Below are 19,181 nucleotides of genomic sequence, written 5' to 3' on the forward strand. Positions count from 1 at the left end.
ATGCAAATCCCAGTTTCAGGTCCCCAGTGAACCCCACTGTAATAGGCCCTACACTGGTATCAAACATATAACATGTGCACTAAATAAACCTTTGTTGCAATAAGCTACTGAAATGTTTGTTAAAACCTAGCATATCCTGCCTAGTACAGGTACCAAACCTTGCCTGCCCTGCCAATTCTTTTTTCTCACCTGAGATTGTCTTTTATTGTCTGACTTGTCCTAATGGACCGATTCCAAATTCTAGTTCTCTGATGTTCTTTCTCATAATGAGTTAACAGCCATGTCCTATGGGAGCAACAGAAGAGGGAAGAGGTTGCCCATCTAGTTGTCTACAAATTATTCCTACCAGGTCAGTGGCAAACAATTTTTTCATGTGGATTTCCTAGGACCCTTTCTTCTTTTCTATACAATTTATCACTTATTTATAATATGTATAAGGGTACTTATTGTTTCTTAGGAAAATTTTTATGCAAATAAAAACAATCAAGTACTTGATCCCAATTTGAGAATGAAAACCAGTATACTTACCAATTAATAAATTTTGTGTACCTTAACGTACTTAAAATCCTATTTTTCTGAGCACTAGATCTTATTTCTTGAAAGTCAAATGATAAAACAATACCAGTTTCTTATTTTTGGCCTCTTAGGCAAAACATTATTATAGTAAAAAAAGCTAATGAATCAAAGCATATGCTCCTTTTAATTTTTTTTAAAAAGGGGTTTTACTACATAGAATAATTTCTCTCTGCCTTAAGGGTATACAGTATAAAAATATTTCCATTAAAGAGTCTGAGAATCCTGGGCTGGTATTACCACAACTGGTAATTATAGGAGATACTCAGTATGATAACAACAACTAGTTTAAGGAAGGTGGAGATTTATTTACATCAATTTCAGATAGAAAGATAAAAGGGGACTTGAATAAACTAGCGAAGAGCATGACTTCAGGAGTGTATCTATGAATGTATCTTTGGAACTGCCCTTAGCCAAAATGAAAGACCAGCAAAACCAGCCTTCAGAATAACCCTTCTGCTTAGTAGGAGAAAGGAAAGCTAGACTTCACCTCTAAGATCTCCCTCCCACGCAAATTTTTCACTTCACAGCTAAGAATTAAACGCAGACTTCCCGATCATGGCGCCACGTACTTCACCTTCTCCCATCTCCCAGAGCAAAATCCCACTCAGGTCGGCCTGATCCCACAAGGCTCTGTGAGGACTGCAGGGCAGGGTAAGGTGGGAATGGAATCCCTTCCTCTATCCTTATTATTGCTTGGGTTGTTGCAATTCTAAAAACCCGACTTAAACCGATCTCTTCCAGATGCAAGAAAGCTTCCAACAGGACCTTCTGATCTCCGTGTTTGCAAAGACTCATCCCACTCTTTACCCTGAGCACCAACTCCTCACTGTAGTTTTCCTTCCACGAGTCCTATAAAAAGCCCCTAAGGTCCCCAACATTTGTGAATAAAGGCCCACCCACGAAGTGGAAACCGCGATGCATACACAGATATGCACACACACAGCAGGACAGTGTATAGAATTTTAAGTTTTCTTTTTGGCTTTTCATCGCAAATGTTCACTATTCCTGCCAACTAAGAAGGGTTACAGGAATGGGTGCTTGAGGAACGCAGACGCCGATAAGAGCAAAAACATCAATTGAGGGGTGGTCTTTCCAATTCCGGCTTTTATTTCAGTCGGTGATGGGAGGCCGAGGAGGTCAAGGTCCCCGGTTCTGGGAAAGGCGTGTCCGTCTGGGTTCTTAGGCTACGGAGAGGCTGGCTCCGGCTCCAAGAAACAATAGAGGCATTTCGGCCCCTCACGGCTTTACTCCCGGTCGCGGAGGAGACCGCGACGCCTCGTCAGCAGCTCAATTACCCAGCTCGGAGGAGTACGCCGAATGCAGGAAAATGTGTGGCCGCTCGCTCAAACACACAAATCCCAACCGTTGCGCGTATGAAACCTACGTGTGTATAGAGAAGAAAGGCCATTCCTGCCCATCCTAAGCTGCCGGCCCCACCCTGCCTTCGCCGGTTCGGGTGAGACACTCCGCGCAAGGCCCGCGGAGTCCGCCCCAGCAAGCCCGGGAGAGCGGGGCAGGGCCGGGCGGGGTCGCGAGTGCGCAGGCGCAGTGCGAGCTTCGTCGCGCCGCCGCCGCCGCCGCCGCGGCCAGAGCCGCCCGCGCTGCACCACAGGCCCGAGACAGACTGGGCCGGGAAGAGCCGGAGACGGAGGAGGAGGCGGAGGCGGAGGCGGAGGCGGGGCGACTCCGGTGACCGGGAGCGCCGCAGACTGGCAGCTGCGGCGACTCCCCCCTTTGTGTCTGGTCTGCGCGGAGCCACTGGAAGTGCTTCCCGGAGGGGCGCTGAGTGTCTCGCCGCCTCTTAGCCAACCCCCCTCCCCAGCCACCTACATCCGCCCTCCCGCCGCCCCCCGCCCTCGGCCCGCGACGCCGGAGCTCCGCCCGGAGCCCAGAGCTGCGGGAGAACGAGGCGGCGGCGGCGGCGGCGGCTTCCTCAGGGGGGCTGTGATTCGCTCGCGGGAGCCATTGACGGGAGAAGACGAGGCTTTCATGGTGGAATTTACCTCTGGCGAGATCCAACAGCTGCAATAAAAAAGAGAGAGAGAGAGACGCGCACGCGGGAGGGCTGGAAAGAGCAGCCTCCCGGCACCTCCCCTCCGCCCGCTGTCTTGGGGAGCACCGGGCCCGGCCGGCCGACCCCTCTCCCACCCTCCCCCGCTCCCCACCGCTACTCACCCCTCCGGCCCGACCCCGCGGGACCCTCGCAGGATTGTGCCGCCAAAGCGTGAAGGCTGTGGGTTTGTCCATGGAGACAGGCACCCTGTTCGACTCGGTGGAGGAAGAGGATTTGTTGTTCTCCAATTCGGAGTGAAGGAAGCACCGAAGCGAAACTTAAAAAGGAATCCTGGCCTCCCGGAGCCACAGGCGATGAGACTCGGGCTGCCGGGCGCCCTCGCCGCCGCCGCCCGCGCCGCTTCGCCCTGCCCCAGTAGTCGGGCACTTGTGCTGATCCTCGGGCCCCGAATCGAATCCCCGCTCTCCACCCCCGTGCACCCTGGATATGTTTTCTCCCAGACCTGGATGTTTCTTTGATATCGTGAAACTACGAGGGAAATAACTGCGGGACTTTCCGCTTGTCTCCCTGCTTCTTCCCACGGACATGCCTTTGGTTTGAGGGGCCGAGGCACCCGGTCGTAGGCGAATGAACCCCCTCCAGCCGCGAGGGAGAGAAATGAAGGGCATTTCTGCCGCGGAATGAAAGCTCTGCAGCCAAGTCCTCTCATCTGCCATTTGTCCTTTCAAACTGCATTGTAATACGGGCCGGGTAAGTCAGACGAGAGAGAAGACAAGCCTCGCGGCCGTGTTTCTCCGCCCGTGTTTACTTTCCATATTTTCTTGTCTCTGCTCTCCTGCGTCTTGGCTGGCCCAGGGATGACTTCCTCGCTGCGGCGGCCCTGGCGGGTGCCCTCGCTGCTCTGGACCGTTCTGCTGGTCAGCTCTGCAGCCGGTGAGTAGTCCGGCCGCTTTCCTTGCGGGTGGCGAGGGAGTGAGCCCGCAGAGGCCGAGGCCTGCGCTCGCCCTGGGATGCGTCCCCCGATCACTGTATAGGGAACCACGAACGTGCGCCTGCGTTCCTTTCCCGACCCTTCCAGGGAAATAACCTTTCATGTTTTTGTGTAGTTTCGAATCCCCACTTCCATATTCCCCACCTTCCACACCCCCCACAGGGGAAAAAAAAAGACATATTGGGTGTGGTATCTTGACATTTTTAGCTGTGAGGTAATGCAAGGATTAAAATAATGTTTTAATCACCACTGAACAGTGTCTATTATGGTATCTTTGGAAACAGAGGTGTAGATTTTTCTTAACCTAAAGAGGCGCATTTGGCTTACAGTAAAAAGAACATCAACTATAGAACACACACTTGAACCTTATTTTTAGATTTAGATCCCTCCTTGGGAATCCATATTCCTTTCATTATTCAAAAATGTTAATGAATTGAATGAAATGTTGAGGATGCAAGAAACTGAGATCCTTAGAAATTCTTAGTACATTGTATAATACTGTTGATTATTATTAGTGGTAGTATTATTTTGTAATTATATTTCCATCTTTTCAATATGGACACTGGTATTTTTTTATGTTTTTGGAATTACTATTGTGTTTAAAAGTATTTTCGATCACTTTACATTTAATCATCTGGCATTTATTGGCTGTCCTGTCATTGAGACAACTTGGACCTCACATCGGATTTCTAGAAGATCTGAGTCCTGAAAGATCTTTGTCGTTTTACTGAAGCTTAAAGAGAAATGGTAGTCATCCTTTCCTTAGAATATTTCTTTTTAGTTTTCAGACACCTTAGCAAAAACCTTATGTTTCTTTTGCAATTGTTTTTCATGCAGTCTTGTGATAATATGCTTTTAGGAATTTTCAGGAGTGAATTGTACATACAATTCTTAAATTTGGCTTAGGATGGCCAAATAGATTATACGTTTAAAAACAAGTAAAGGACACCATGACAGTTTTTCAATTACTTTTTTATTTTTGTAAGTGTGTACTTTTCACATTCAATAAGTTTCTCATTGCTGTGTTAAACACAGAAGTTGCTTGCTTATTTCCATTTAAAAAGTCTGCACTGGGAAAATACTGACAGAAAATTTGAAGTTTCCTTTTGTGTTTTTGATATTTTTGATTAATAAATATTGTGCTTACGATAAATCTGTGTAGTGTTAAAACAATTTGAATTTCTGAATTGAATATATTTGGAAACTTGCATTTTAATCTTAATCATCACAATTCCTTTTGGGCTAAAAATGAATGCTTTTTGACTAATTACTTTATTGTGTTAGTTATTTAAATTATTTAGCCATAAGCCATGTGGTTCCTGTAAAATATGAAGAGAGTAAAAGACCTTAAGCTTACGCAGTTACTCTAAGAGCAGAAATCTCAGTGTAGACTTTTCAGTGTTCTTTATTTTTCACCTTTTTAGAATGTAGATTCTCACTTTTAGTTGACAGGCTTATTATTTTGTGATCAGATTAAAGTAAGAGAAAGAACACTGATTTTAAAATAAACAATTTCTATTTGGTAAATAAAACATTAGAATACTGTGCCTTAAAAGGGATGGGTTAAAAGAGTCACTGCTTAAACAGTTAGTCCTCTTTTTTCTTTAGTATACGTAGCACCAGATACAAAAATTTGTGATGCTGGATTTCAGAGCTATAACAACAATAATAATAATAGCTGGTATTATTGAGTGCTTACTATGTGCCAGCAACTATCCAACAGTTGTATGTATTTTCTCATTTGATCCTGATGACGGTTGTATACTTCATGTTTAATTATGCTCGTTTTACAGAGAGGGCAAGTAAAGTACAGATAATTTATTTTTTATTTTTTATTTTTTTTGAGAATTTAAATAACTCACCACGCAGTCAATAAATTGAGGAGCCAGGATTATAGCCTGTACCCTTACTTACAACATTAATGGTAACAATAACTTCTCACTCTTAATTGGGAATATGGGATAGATTAGTGCCTTCACCAGATCAGCCTTTGCAAAGAAGCAGACACTTGACAAGATCTTTGTACCTCACTGGTTATGCAAATGTCATGGTTCTAAATGTGTAAAACTTTGCTTTGCCCAATGTTGGAGTGGCTAGTGCAGTTTCATTAAGTGCAAGGTGACTAAAGAGAGCCTGTGTAGATTTGGGATACATAGATGCAGTGATATAACCAAACAGGTGCAAGTACTGCTGAAAGGAAAAAAATATTGGAAGACTGACTGATACCACATCCCTCTTTGGGGTCATGGTTCAATCCTTTATTTCTTTTGAATCTCTCTTTCCCACTTTATCTAGTTCTTGGATTCTTTAATTCTAAGAACAATTGCTATGCAGAAAATTAGAATTTATAAAAGTATGTGCTTGTGTTTGGTTTATAAATGAATTATTTAATAAAAGGACACACAGTACAATGCCATACTTATTTAAAAGTCAGCTTCTGTAAAAAAGATTTTTTTAAAAAAATAAAAGTTGCCAAGTTTTATTTAGGTTCTATTGGTTCCACATAATGTATCAAAGCTGTATCCCACTGTACCCTGTGCAAACCTCTGAGCAGGCCTAGCTACCCTTCACCTCCAGTCTTAGTTCTTGTCCTTCTCCTTCTTGTCCTTTTTGCCTTTGCAGGGCCAGGGAAACTTTCCCCTTACCCCTTTAGTTCTTCTGGCTGGTGGAATAATTCAAGTGACATACAGCAGATTATCAAAAGAAAATCAAATTTTAATATGTGTGCATGGGAAATTCATATAAGCATGCAAATTCCAAAGACAGTGAGGCAAAATAAGGTATACCGGGGGTGCCCCCAAAATATATACACATGACTTGTATTCATCTTTCGTTATCGGTATATATTGAGTATTACAATTTAATACAGTTTTTTCCTTTCTTAAAATGTGTGTACCTTTCTTTGGCACCCTCTGTATATATCATTTTGGACTAAGGAATGGGGAGATAGGCAATTCCTATGTGCTGAGGTGAGTATGCTAAGGTTCCATTCCTCAAGCAGAATTTTCTGTCTGAATCTGTTTAGATAGGTAAGGGGCAGGCAACAAACTTCTTGAGTTTGTTGGTCTTGAATTGTTTTCAGCTAGAAATAATCGGCCTGTCAGGGTGGCACATTCTGGGGAGACTGACTTCTGACCTCCTCACCGACCTTGGTGCACTGGGAGGCCAGGCAGCCCATGGCATTTTGAGTGGCTGCATTGTTGAGATCCCCACCTGGAAGGGTCTCCAGGACACTCTCTAGGAACTCAGGGTCCAGCATCACCTAATCCTCTTGGGCTGGCGCAGATGTGTGCGTGGCTGAGCTGGCATCAGTGCCAGCCTCTCCTGCCTGGTCAGTGTCCACAGGTTCTTCCTGCATTTGAAATAATTCGCTTGACTAGATTTCAGTTTTACATACACCTATTAGGAACTTTCTACAAAAGCTATCCTGGCGTGTGGGGTAGTGGTGCTGGTGTTGGGGTGGGTGTGAAATGTGGGGAGAGAGATGCCACACAAGGACAACAGCTTTCCTTCATTAAAGGCAAACGTTATTAACGGTGAAAGAGAAGAAACTGAATATTGCTTTCTGATGGGTAAATTCTAACTGCATATAAAAGGTACAGCGTGAAGACAGTTTAAATCAGTTCATTTTATAACTGACCAAACCCCTTATTTTGGCACTTACTCATGTATTGCCTTGCTGTTGAATAACATTTTTATGTATTTGCTTGTCCTCTCAACTGACAATTGCTTCTAGAGGACAGGGTTTCTATCTTAAATTGTTTTGTAATCAACCATATTGCTATGCACATAGATGTTTAAGAAATATTAAATGGATGAATAATAAAAAGGAATTGGAGCCAGCAAGTATCCTAAGATTGCTCACTTACCCAAATGATGTATTAGGAATTTATTTTTTCTGCGTCCCAGTTTCTTCAACTATAATAAAGTAGTTTAAGTGGTATAGTAGGAGGACTACTGCCTTGAGTTAATGAGACCTGGATTCTGTGTGATTCTGGGCAAATAGATTACTTAACATAGTTTTCACAATTGTAATATTTTAGGATTGGACTAGATTATGTTTGAAATGCAGACTCCTGGGCACCATCCCAGACCCACTTAATCTGAATATCTGGACAGTGAATTTGGGAATCTGCATTTAAGCACACATCTCCCAGTTAAATTTTATGTACCCTAAAGTTTGAGAACTGATGGATCTAAGATTCCTTCTAAATGTGAGGTTTTACTTTACTTTTTTTTTAACCTTTTGTGCTAATTATAACCTATACTGGATCTTTTATTCAGTCAACATTGGTACCAAGCATTTCTTATTTTATGCTTTAAGTAATTATCTCAAACCTTTTTCTTTATTAAAATTTGCACAATTTTTTTCTTGCCTATTTTTGGTCTTAAAGGTAATAGGAGAAACAGGGTATGTTATTTAATGAAAAGTGCTTTGCTCATTCAGTATCGTATACGCGTATGTTCATTTAGCTTGTACCAAATTATTTCTCTTTTCCAGTTAAATGGTCTAGTCTTTGAATCCCTTCCAAAAGCAACGAAGACGTTGGTAGAATTTTGAGTGCAATAGACTTGATTTGTTTTTAACTTTTCTTTTTGTCTATGAGATGGATGTGACAGCTAAGACTACTGGATTATAACAATACATATAGTCTTTGTGAGGTTATAAATAAGCTTATAAATAACATGAACATTTTAAAATATATTGCCTTATCAGAACTATTAGAAAACAACATTTATTGTTTGCTCTTAATTGCACTTAATACAGTAAGCGTTTTACCATATCCAGTTTCTATTCCAATGTGCACCCAATGGGAGTAGCTGGAAGGGTAGGGAGGCATAATAGGATAGATATATGGAAGAACTAAAATGTCCAGTCAACAAACATTTATTAGTGCTTTCTTTGTGCAAATTTCTCTTTTAAATGTTGGTGGATACAAAGAAAGATAACTGCTGTACCTCCTTCCCCAACTGTCTCATGCCATAGCCTATGTATCACTTCCTGAAAGAGAATTAGATCTCATGCTGTTTGAAGCAAGGGTATGTATGTTGCAAACCCTTATTATTTTTTCTCTCAGCCTATCTTTCAGGATGAGAAATTCCTGTAGGTATTCTGCACCACAGGAAAAGAGACTATGTTTCTGTGGCATCTTCCAACTAATCTCCACCCTCCTTTTATGTCTTTCTTCTCTGCCAGCCTTCTTGGAAGAACACTAAATACTCTTGATTTCCATTATCCTCAACTTCTTACTTATTCCCTCTGTGCGGTATATATTATTAGGTCAGCAGTGACTTCTTGATTGCTAAGTCCAGTCACTTTTCAATCTTGTTCTCTCACTTTTTGCTGAATTTGACAGTTTTTGGTCACCTCTTCCTTGAAACTCTCCTTTCCATGATTCTGTATCTTCTCCATACTCTCTTCTCCCTTACTGATTTTTGTTTTGTGGTGTTTTAAGTCTCCCTAGGTGGTCTATTATCTTATTGCTACTCCACCCCTTGATTGATTTTCTCTTATTGCTACTCCTCTCCCAGGCCTTAATTATCCCTAAAATTAGATGATTTCTGAATCAAACAGACAACCAGAATAAGAAGCTAGAAAGGTTTGAATTTCTTGCTAGTGGTGCCAGTAGCTGTTTGCTTTGGGCAAATAATGTCTTTTGTTCTCCGTATCCTCATTTGTAAAGTGAGGAGGTAGGTCTGCATGATGCTTATAGTACTTATAGCACTTTGACTTGTGGTACGAGAAAAGCCAGTGGTATACTTAGTTACTAGTAAGTAAGTGAATAGAACTTTTTGAGTGATACATTTTGTTATTACTGAGTATATAATACTTTGATTTTAACTTAGGTTGGGTAAAACTGTGGGTGTATTCTGAAATTGTGAAAGCACTACTTTGAAAGAAATATAAATTAATTTTTTGCAAATACATTTTATATCTTGATTACGTTGATGTTGCTAACCTTATTTTGATATCAGAGGGATTATTCATTATGAATTTGTACCAACTGGACAAACAGTTCACCAAGTTTACTATTTAGAAGTGCTGAGAAGACTGCGTGAAAAAGTTCGACGACCTGAACTTTTCGCCAACAATTCATGGCTCTTGCGTCACGACAATGCACCAGCTCACACAGCACTGTCTGATAGTTTTTAGCTGGTAAACAAATAACTGTCTTGGAACACCCTCCCTACTCACCTGATCTGGCCCCCAATGACTTCTTTCTTTACCCAAAGATAAAGGAAATGTTGAAAGGAAGACATTTTGATGACATTCAGGACTTCCAAGAGTAATAGGACGACAGCTCTGATGGCCATTCCAGAAAGAGTTTCAAAATTGCTTTGAAGGGTGGACTAGGTGCTGGCTTTGGTGCATAGCTTCCCAAGGGGAGTACTTTGAAGGTGACCGTAGTGGTATTCAACAATAACGTATGTAGCACTTTTTCTAGGATGAGTTCTCGAACTTAATTGTCTGACCTCATATATTCCACATTTTTTTTTAACCATTTGTCTGTTGATGGACACCTGAGTTGTTTCCACCTTTTGGCTATTGTGAACAATGCTGCAATGAACGTTGGTGTACAAGTATCTGTTCCAGTCCCTGCTTTCAATTCCTATGGGTGTATGTCTGGGAGTATATTGCCAGACTACATGGTAATTCTAGGTTTAGGTTTTTGAGGAACCACCAAGTTGTTTTCCATAATGGCTGCACCATCTTATATTCCCACCAGCAGTATACAACGGTTCTAATTTCTCCATATTCTCACCAACACTTGTTATTTTCTGTATTATTTTTTAAAAATTATTTATTATAGCTATCCAAATGGGTGTGAAGTGGTATCTCTTCGTGATTTTTATTTGCTTTTCCCTTTTGATGTTGGGCATCTTTTCATGTGCTTATTTACCTTTTGTGTATCTTCTTTGGAGAAATGTCTATTCAAGTCCTTTGTCTATTTGTTCTTTTAAAAAGATTTTACAGATATACATTTGACATAAAACATTGTGTAAGTTTAAAATATAGTGTTGTTGATTTGATCATTCATATATTGTAAAATAATTTTGTTACCTAACACTTATATTATATCACATGATTATTTTTTGTGGTGGGAACAATTCAGATCTAGTCTCTTAGCAACTTTGAAGTTTATAACATTGTCTATAATTACTACTGTTCTGGACTTATTTATCTACTGGTTGCAAGTTGGTACCCTTGAACAACATTTGTCCATTTTTGAATTGGGTTGTTTGTCTTTTTGTTGTTGAGTGGTCAAAGTTCTTTATATATTCCTAGTACTAATTCTGTCTCAGGTAGATGATTTCCAGATGTTATGGACTAAATGCTTACGTCCCCTTCAGAATTCATATGTTGAAATCACAACCTCCGAGGTGATGGTATTAAATGGTGAGGCTTTTAGGAGGTAATTAGATTGTGAGGGTTTAGCCCTCATGAATGGAATTAGTACCCTTCTGAAGGAGACCCAACAGACAACAGAGATCCCTCCTTTCTTCCACTATGTGAGGTTACAGCAAAAAGATGGCCATAAAGGAAATGGGATCTCACCAGTTACTTAATATGCAGGTACCATGATCTTGGACTTCCCATCCTCCAGAACTGTGAGAAATAAATTTTTGTTTTTTATAAGCCACCCAATGTCTGGTATTTTGTTATGACAGCCCGAATGGAGTAAGACAACAAATGTTTTCTCCTACTCTATAGGTTGGTTTTTTAATTTTTTAAAACTGTCTTAATAATATACTTTAATGTACAAAAGTTTAAAATATTTTGAGATAACATTGGTTAATAACAAATTTCAGGTGTACAGCATTGTAATTTGATATCTGTATACTCTATTGCATGCTCACCACTAAAAGCCTAGTTTTCTTCTGTTACCATGTATTTGACCCCCTTTACCCATTTTGCCCTCCCCCTGCCCCATTCCTCTCTTGTAACCACCATTCTGATGTCTGTATTTATGAGTTTGGTTTTTGTTTTGTTTTGTTTTGTTCGTTTGTTACATTTTTGTTTTTATATACCAAATGAGTGAAATCATGTGCTTTTTGTCTCCTGCAACTTTGAAGAATTTATTGATTTGTTCTAATAGTTTTTTTGAGTCTTTGGGGTTTTAATATCATGTTTTTTATATAATATCATGTCATATGCAAATAGAGACAGTTTTACTTCTTCCTTTCCAATTTGGGTACCTTTTATTTCTTTTTCTTGTCTAATTCCTTTGGCTAGGACTTCCAGTACTATATTGAAGAAGAATGGCGGTAGTTGGCATCTTTTCTTGTTTCTGATCTTAGAGGAAAAGCTTTCAGTTTTTCACCATTGAGTATGTTAATTGTGGGTTTGTCATATATGGCCTTTATTATGTTGATGTACTTTTCTTCTGTACCCATTTTATTCAGAGTTTTTAATCATAAATGGATGTTACAGCTTGTCAAATGCTTTTTCTGCATCTACTGAGATGATCATATGATTTTTATCCTTCATTTTGCTCAGGTGGTGTATCACATTGTTTGCAGTATTGAACCATCCTCACATCCCTGGACTGAATCCCACTTGATTGTGGTATATGATCCTTTTAAGGTGGTGTTGTGTTTGACTTGCTGTTGTTTTTGTTGAGGTTTTTTGCATCTGTGTTCATCAGAGATACTGGCTTGTAATTTCCTTTTTTTGTGACGTCGTTGGCTTGTTTTAGTATCAGAGTAATGCTGATCTTATAAAATGAGTTAGGAAGTATTCTCTCCTCTTCGATTTTCTGAAGAGTTTGAGAAGGATAGGTGTTAAATATTTATTCTTTGAATGTTTTGTAGGAGTTGCTAGAGAAGCCATTTGGTACTGGACTTTGATTTTTTGTGAGGTTTTTGATTACTGTTTCAATTTCATCGTTATTAGGTTGGTGCAAAAGTAATTGCGGTTTAAAAGGTTAAACATTTCAGGGCAGCTGGATGGCTCAGTTGGTTAGCACGAGAGTTCTGAACAAGAGGGTTGGCAATTCGATTCCCATATGGGCCAGTGAGCTGTGCCCTCCACAACTAGATTGAATACAATGAGCTGCTGCTGAGCTTCCAGAGAGGTGGCTGAATGGCTCATTCGGTTAGAGCACGAGCTCTCAACAACAAGTTTGCTGGTTCAATTTCTGCATGGGATGGTGGGCTGTGCACCCTGCAACTAAAGATTGAAGATGGCAACTGGACTTGGAGCTGAGCTGTGCCCTCCACAACTAGATTGAAGGACAATGACTTGAAACTGATGGGCCCTGGAGAAACACACTGTTCCCCAATATTGCCCCCCCCCCAAAAAAAAAGAAATCATTGCAAAAACCACAATTGCTTTTGAACCATTCTAGTAGTAATCAGTTTATTGAGGTTTTTTAATTCTTCATGATTTAGTCTAGGAAGGTCATGTTTCTAAGAACTTGTCTTTTTCTTCTAGGTTGTCCAATTTGGTGGTGTCTTTTAAAAGTATTCTTTTATAAATCTGTATTTTTGTGGTGTGCATCATAACTTCTCTTTCACTTCTGATTTTATTTATTTGTGTCCTCTCTTTTTTCCTTAGTGAGTCTATCTAAAGGTTTGTCAATTTTGTTTATATTTTCAAAGAACCAGCTCTTTATTTCATTAATTGTTTCTATTGTTTTTTTGTTCAAGTATTTCTGCTCTGATTTGTATTATTTTCTTCCTTCTACTGACTTTGGGCTTTGCTTGTGTTTTTCTAGTTCCTTAAGGTGTAATGTTAGATTATTTGTGATTTTTGTTTGTTGAAGTAGGCCTGTATTGCTATAAATTTTCCTCTTGATAACACTTTTGCTGCATCCCAAAGATTTTGATCTTTATTTATCTTTATGTATCTGTGTCATAATGTATCTTTTTCTTCTTTTATTTCATTATTGACCAAATAGTTGTTCAGTAGCTTGTTGTTTACTATCCACATGTTTGCGGTTTTTCCAGTTTCCTTGTTGTAGTTGATTTCTAGTTTGAGACCATTGTGGTCAGAAAAGGTGCTTGATATGATTATAGTCTTAAATTTATTGAGACTTGTTTTGTGTCTCAGCTATGGTCTATCCTTGAGAATGTTTCACATGCACTTGGGAAGAATGTGTATTCTGTTATTTTTGGGATGGAAAGTTCTATAAATATTAAGTCCATGTGGACTAATGTATCATTTAAGGCTGATATTTGCTTGTTAACTGTCTGGATGATCATTCCATTTGTGTAAGTAAGGTGTTAAAATCTTCTACTATCATATTTCCCCGAAAATAAGACCTAACTGGAAAAGAAGCCCTAACTGGAAAATAAGCCCTACATGATTTTTCAGGATGACATCCCCTAAATATAAGCCCTAATGCATCTTTTGGAGCAAAAATTAATATAAGACCTGGACTTATTTTCAGGGAAACATGGTATTATTGTGTTGCTGTCTATTTTAAAATTAGGACTACTAATAATTGCTTTATATATTTTGGTGCTCCTAAGTTCAATGCGTATGTATTAAATGTTATGTCTTCTTGATGGATTATTTCCTTTATCATTATAAAATATCAATTTTTGTCTCTTATTACCTTTTGTTCTTGAAATCTGTTTTGCTGATATAAGGATGGCCACATCTGCTTTTCTCTCAATGCCGTTTGCTTGGAGTATCATCTTCTGCCCATTTACTTTGAGCCTATGTTTGTCATCAGTATTCTGATGGGTCTCCTGAAGGCAGCAAATGTTCAGTTTTGTTTTTCCATCCATTCAGCTACCCTGTCCCTTTTGATTGGTGAGTTTAATTATTAACATCGAGGATGATTATTGATATATCAGGAGTTAATACTGCCATTTTGTCTTTTTATTTTTATTTTAATTAATTTATTTTTTAAAATTTATTGGGGTGACATTTGTTAGTAAAATTACATGGATTTCAGGTGTACAATTCTGTATTACATCATCTATAAATCCCACTGTGTGTTCACCACCTAGAATCAGTTCTCCTTCCATCACCATATATTTGATCACCCTTACCCTCATCTTCCACCCCCACCCCCTTTTTTTTTCTTATTGCTCTGTATTTCCATTGTTTCTTTTTTCTTGTGTTTCTGTCTGGTAATTTAGTTTGGTGGTTTTTAATGATGTTTTCCTCCATTTCCTCTTTTTATGTCTCATGTCTCAGTTCTAGATTTTTTTTTTAAGTTGTGGTTATTGTGAGGTATAAAATGTCTCATAAATAAAATTGTTTTCTGATAGCATTCTCTATTCATTCACTTATACAAATTCCTAGGAATTGCCAATAGTGTTGATTTGAATTTTACGCTTTGAGACCACAGCCATAATAAATGTCTGTTGAATGATACTGGTTGAACCAACACATATTGGTTATGGATGCTGTTCTTGGACTCATTTCCCATAACTGTGGGGATTTTATGAAGGTTTTCTAAAAGTACTGGTTTATTTGTTGTTGGACAGTAGTTCAAAAAGGGTAGTTCCTGGATTAGCAGCCTCAGTATCACCTTGGAATTTGTTAGAAATGCAGATTATTGGGCCCTACTTTAGACATTTGAGTTGAAACCTCTGGGAGTGGGACCCAGCAATACGTGTTTTAACACGTCCTCTAGGTTCTGATGTACCTTAAAGTTTGAGAGCCACTGATGTATACAATAAATTTAGAGTCTCTAGTCTTAATTAGAGATTTATATCAGAATCACCTGGTAGCTTTTTTCAACATTCCTTGTTTCCCCAAAAATAAGACCTAGCCGGACAATCAGCTCTAATGCGTTTTTGGAAGAAAAATTAATTTTACTTTTTTATAAGTCCTGGTCTTATTTTACTGTAAGACTGGGTATAATGTAATATATTAAAACATAATATAATATAATAACATAATATAATAATATGAATATAATACTGGGTCTTATATTAATTTTTGCTCCAAAAATCGCATTAGAGCTGATTGTCCAGCTAGATCTCATTTTCGGGGAAACACGGTAGATGTGCCTGTCCTCCTCCCAACCCTGAGGAATGAAGTGATTCATTAGGTCTTATGGGGTTGTGATATATGAGTGTTAAAAGGCTGCCCAGGTGATTCTAATAGGTAACTTCTGTTGCAACCACTGTTTTGGTGCCTGTGAAATATGTTAATATATTCTATTTTGGGAATGCTGGAATGGATCAATAAGTAATTTGGACACTGTCTGAATTCTACCAAATTTCTTGGTATGACTCACTTTTTTTATATGAAAGACACAAGATGTGTTTCCAGGTGTATAGGAGGGGAGAAAAGTGATAGATATTTTGGAAGCATATACAGAACGTCTCTGTTGACGAACATTTCGGTTTACGAATGCCGTAAATTTTATGGATCCGTGGTATCATTAGATAGTAAAATTAAATTTGCAGTTTTAGGGGTTGATTTTAAAAGTCTGGAACGGATTAATCGATTTTACACTACTTCCTATGGGGAAACTTCCTCGGTTTTCGAACGTTTCAGAACTCGTACGGTCTTCTGGAATGGATTACATTTGAAAACCGAGGTACCATTGTAATTTTTTTTTTAATAGGAACCTATATAATTAAGGAATTCCTAAATCACTATAAAAAATGTTACTTGAACCAGACTGACTTCACAATATATGTTCATCATGTTTGAACCCTCACTAGAAGTACATTTTTTTAAAATTAAGAAATCCATTAACATTGGTTCACTGGGGGCTGGAACTTAGAAGCTGGGAGACAGGAGGGAGGAGGACTTTTCAGCAACTTTTGCACCTTTTGAAGTTTGGATCATGTGAACGTATTAACCATTAAAAACTTATATTAGGTTTAAAGACTTAAATGTAAGATCTGAAACTATAAAATTCCTAGAAGAAAATATAGGAAGAAACTTTACAGACATTACCCGGAGTAAGATTTTTACTGATATATCCCCTCGCGCAAGGGAAGTAAGAGAAAAAATAAACATATGGGATTACAAAGTTTTTTCACAGCAAAGGAAACCATCAATAAAACACAAAGGGATCTTACTAAATGGGAAAAGATATTTGCCAATGACATATCCGATAAGGGGTTAATACCACAAATTTATAAAAAACTCACTCAACTCCAAAAAAACAAACAACCCAATTAAAAAATGGGCAGAGGACATGAAGAGACATTTTTCTAAAAAGGACATACAGATGGCAAACAGATATATGAAAAAATGCTCAACCTCACTAACCATCAGAGAAATGCAAATAAAAACCACAATGAGATACCACCTCACCCCAGTCAAAATGGCTATCATCAGTAAATCAATAAACAACAAATGCTGGCGAGGATGTGGAGAAAAGGGAATCCTTGTGCACTGTTGGTGGGATTGCAGATTGGTGCAGCCACTATGGAAAACAGTATGGAGGTATCTGAAAAATCTCAAAATGGGACTACCTTATGATCCAGCAATTCCACTCCTAGGTATTTATCCGGAGAAATCCAAAACTCTAATTCAAAAAAATTTATGCACGCCTATGTTTATTGCAGCACTATACACAATAGCCAAGACATGGAAACAACCAAAATGCCCATCGGTAGATGACTGGATTAGGAAACCGTGGTACATTTATACAATGGAGTATTACGCAGCCATAAAGAAGAAAGAAATCTTACCATTTGCAACAACATGGATGGATCTAGAGAACATTATGTTAAGTGAAATAAGTCAGATAGAGAAAGACAAATGCCATATGATCTCACTTATATGTGGAATCTAAAGAAGAGAATAAGTGAATGAACTAATCGGAAACAGTTTCGGAGACAGAGGAAAAACTGGGGGTTGCTAGATGGGAGGGGGGTTGGGGATAAGGGGGAAGGTGAGAGGATTAGAAAGCAGTCAGTAACCACAAGATTGCCACGGGGTTACGAAAGTCAATTTGGGGAATGTAATCAATAATGTAAAGATTTTGTAGGGTATCCAATGGACACTTGTCTCATTACGGAGACCACCTCAGGGATGATGTAGATGCCTGATCATTGCACTGTACACCTGAAGCTGAAGCTGAACAATAATAAATGTCAACTACAATTTTATATATATATACACATATATACATATCTACATATATATGTATATATATGTAGATACTTATATACTTACATGAAGTAGAGTGCACCATTAGGAATAGAGACAGTGGAGATGTAATGGCTGTGTGTGATGTCAGAGGGAGAGTGGATGGGGGAGCTGGGTTGACACAGTGTGAGGGATATAAATGATAAAGGTCTAAGTAGTACTTTGTTTTGTGCACCTGAAACTAATAAAACAAAGAAAAAAAACTTATATGAAATTAAAACAAGAAAAATTTACTTAACATTTTTCTTATTCCAAACGCTGTACAAAGGGGAAAATGTAACTTTACAGTGGAGAAATCTGGCAAACTGCCTCAAGTAATCAAGATTAATCAATGATTAGTCATGTTGATGGTATCATTGATGTGATGTGAGAGAAATGTCACTTCATCTCTGGTTTTCCTCTACAAAACCCACAGCCTTTGTCTAACTGACAAAGAGAAAAACATCAGTTTCAAAATGAGGGACATTTGACAAAATACCTCACTAGTATTCCTAGTATTCCTCGAAACTGTCAAGGACAAGGAAAGTCTGAGAAACTGTCATAGTCCAGAGGAACCTAAAGAGACATGAGGACCAAATACAATGTGGTATCCTAGATGGTACCCTGGAACAGAAAAAGGACATTAGGTGAAAATTAGTGAAATACAAATAAACCGTGGAGTTTGGCTAATAGTAATGTACCAGTGTTGGTTCATTAGTTGTAAGAAATGTATCACAGTTATGTAAAAAGTTAATAATCAGGGAAACTGGGTGAGGGGCATACAGGAAACTTTCTGTACCTCTTTGCATTTTTTTAAAAAAAATTTTTATTGGGGAATGTTGGGGAACAGTGTTTTTCCAGGGCTCATCATCAACTCCAAGTCAAGTCGGTGTCCTTCAGTCTAGTTGTGGAGGGCGCAGCTCAGCTCCAGGTCCAGTCGCTGTTTTCAGTCCTTAGTTGCAGGGGCGCAGCCCAGCATCCCAGGCGGGAAGTGATTAAGCAACTTTGTTGAGAGCTCGCACTCTAACCAGCTGAGCCATCTGGCTGCCCGGTCCAGCAGCTCAGCAGCAGCTCGTTGTCTTCAATCTAGTCGTGGAGGGCGCAGCTCACTGACTCCTGGGAATTGAACGGGCAGCCCTGTTGTTAAGAGCTCACGCTCTAACCAGCTGAGCCATCTGGACGCTTTTCTTTGCATTTTCTTTTTTTTTTTTGTAAAATGAAACTATTCTAAATAAAAGTTCACGAAAAATGCACATGCTTATTTCATAAAAATATAACAAACAAGAAGGAAAATGAAAAGATTCAGGATCCTGCTCACCCAGAAGTAAGGACCCTTAATACCTTAATTTTCTTTTAAACTCTTTTCCATATACACATTTTAAAGTGGTTTTATATATACACATACGAGGTCTGACAATTAAGTTTGCGAACTCATCCTAGAGAAAGTGCTGCATCCCTTATTGCTGAATATCACTACAGTCACCTTAGAAGTCCTCCCCTTGGGAAGTTATGCACTGACACCAGTGCCTAGTCCACTCTTCAAA

General features: G+C 39.1%; 2 protein-coding genes across 2 annotated transcripts in view; one reads left to right on the plus strand and one right to left on the minus strand.

Annotated features, from left to right (window-relative positions):
* Window positions 1–1,532: 1,532 nt before the first annotated feature.
* LOC308498801 (uncharacterized protein) lies at window positions 1,533–3,737 on the minus strand. The gene is made up of 2 exons (XM_081051449.1): window positions 2,752–3,737; window positions 1,533–2,598 (listed from the first exon to the last, which is right to left on the minus strand). The coding sequence occupies exons 1-2, from the start codon at window positions 2,821–2,823 to the stop codon at window positions 1,996–1,998; spliced, it is 675 nt and encodes a 224-aa protein (XP_080907575.1). The 5' UTR covers window positions 2,824–3,737; the 3' UTR covers window positions 1,533–1,995.
* Window positions 2,494–19,181, plus strand: part of BMPR2 (bone morphogenetic protein receptor type 2) — a 136,857-nt gene continuing 120,169 nt past the window's right edge. Inside the window, exons 1-2 of the mRNA XM_081051448.1 lie at window positions 2,494–3,340; window positions 3,446–3,523. Coding sequence (XP_080907574.1) covers window positions 3,448–3,523 — 76 coding nt within the window. The 5' untranslated portion in view covers window positions 2,494–3,340; window positions 3,446–3,447. The remainder of the gene's footprint in view (window positions 3,341–3,445; window positions 3,524–19,181) is intronic.

Source organism: Rhinolophus hipposideros, assembly GCF_964194185.1.
Source record: "Rhinolophus hipposideros genome assembly, chromosome: 6".
NCBI classification, from domain to species: Eukaryota; Metazoa; Chordata; class Mammalia; order Chiroptera; family Rhinolophidae; genus Rhinolophus; species Rhinolophus hipposideros.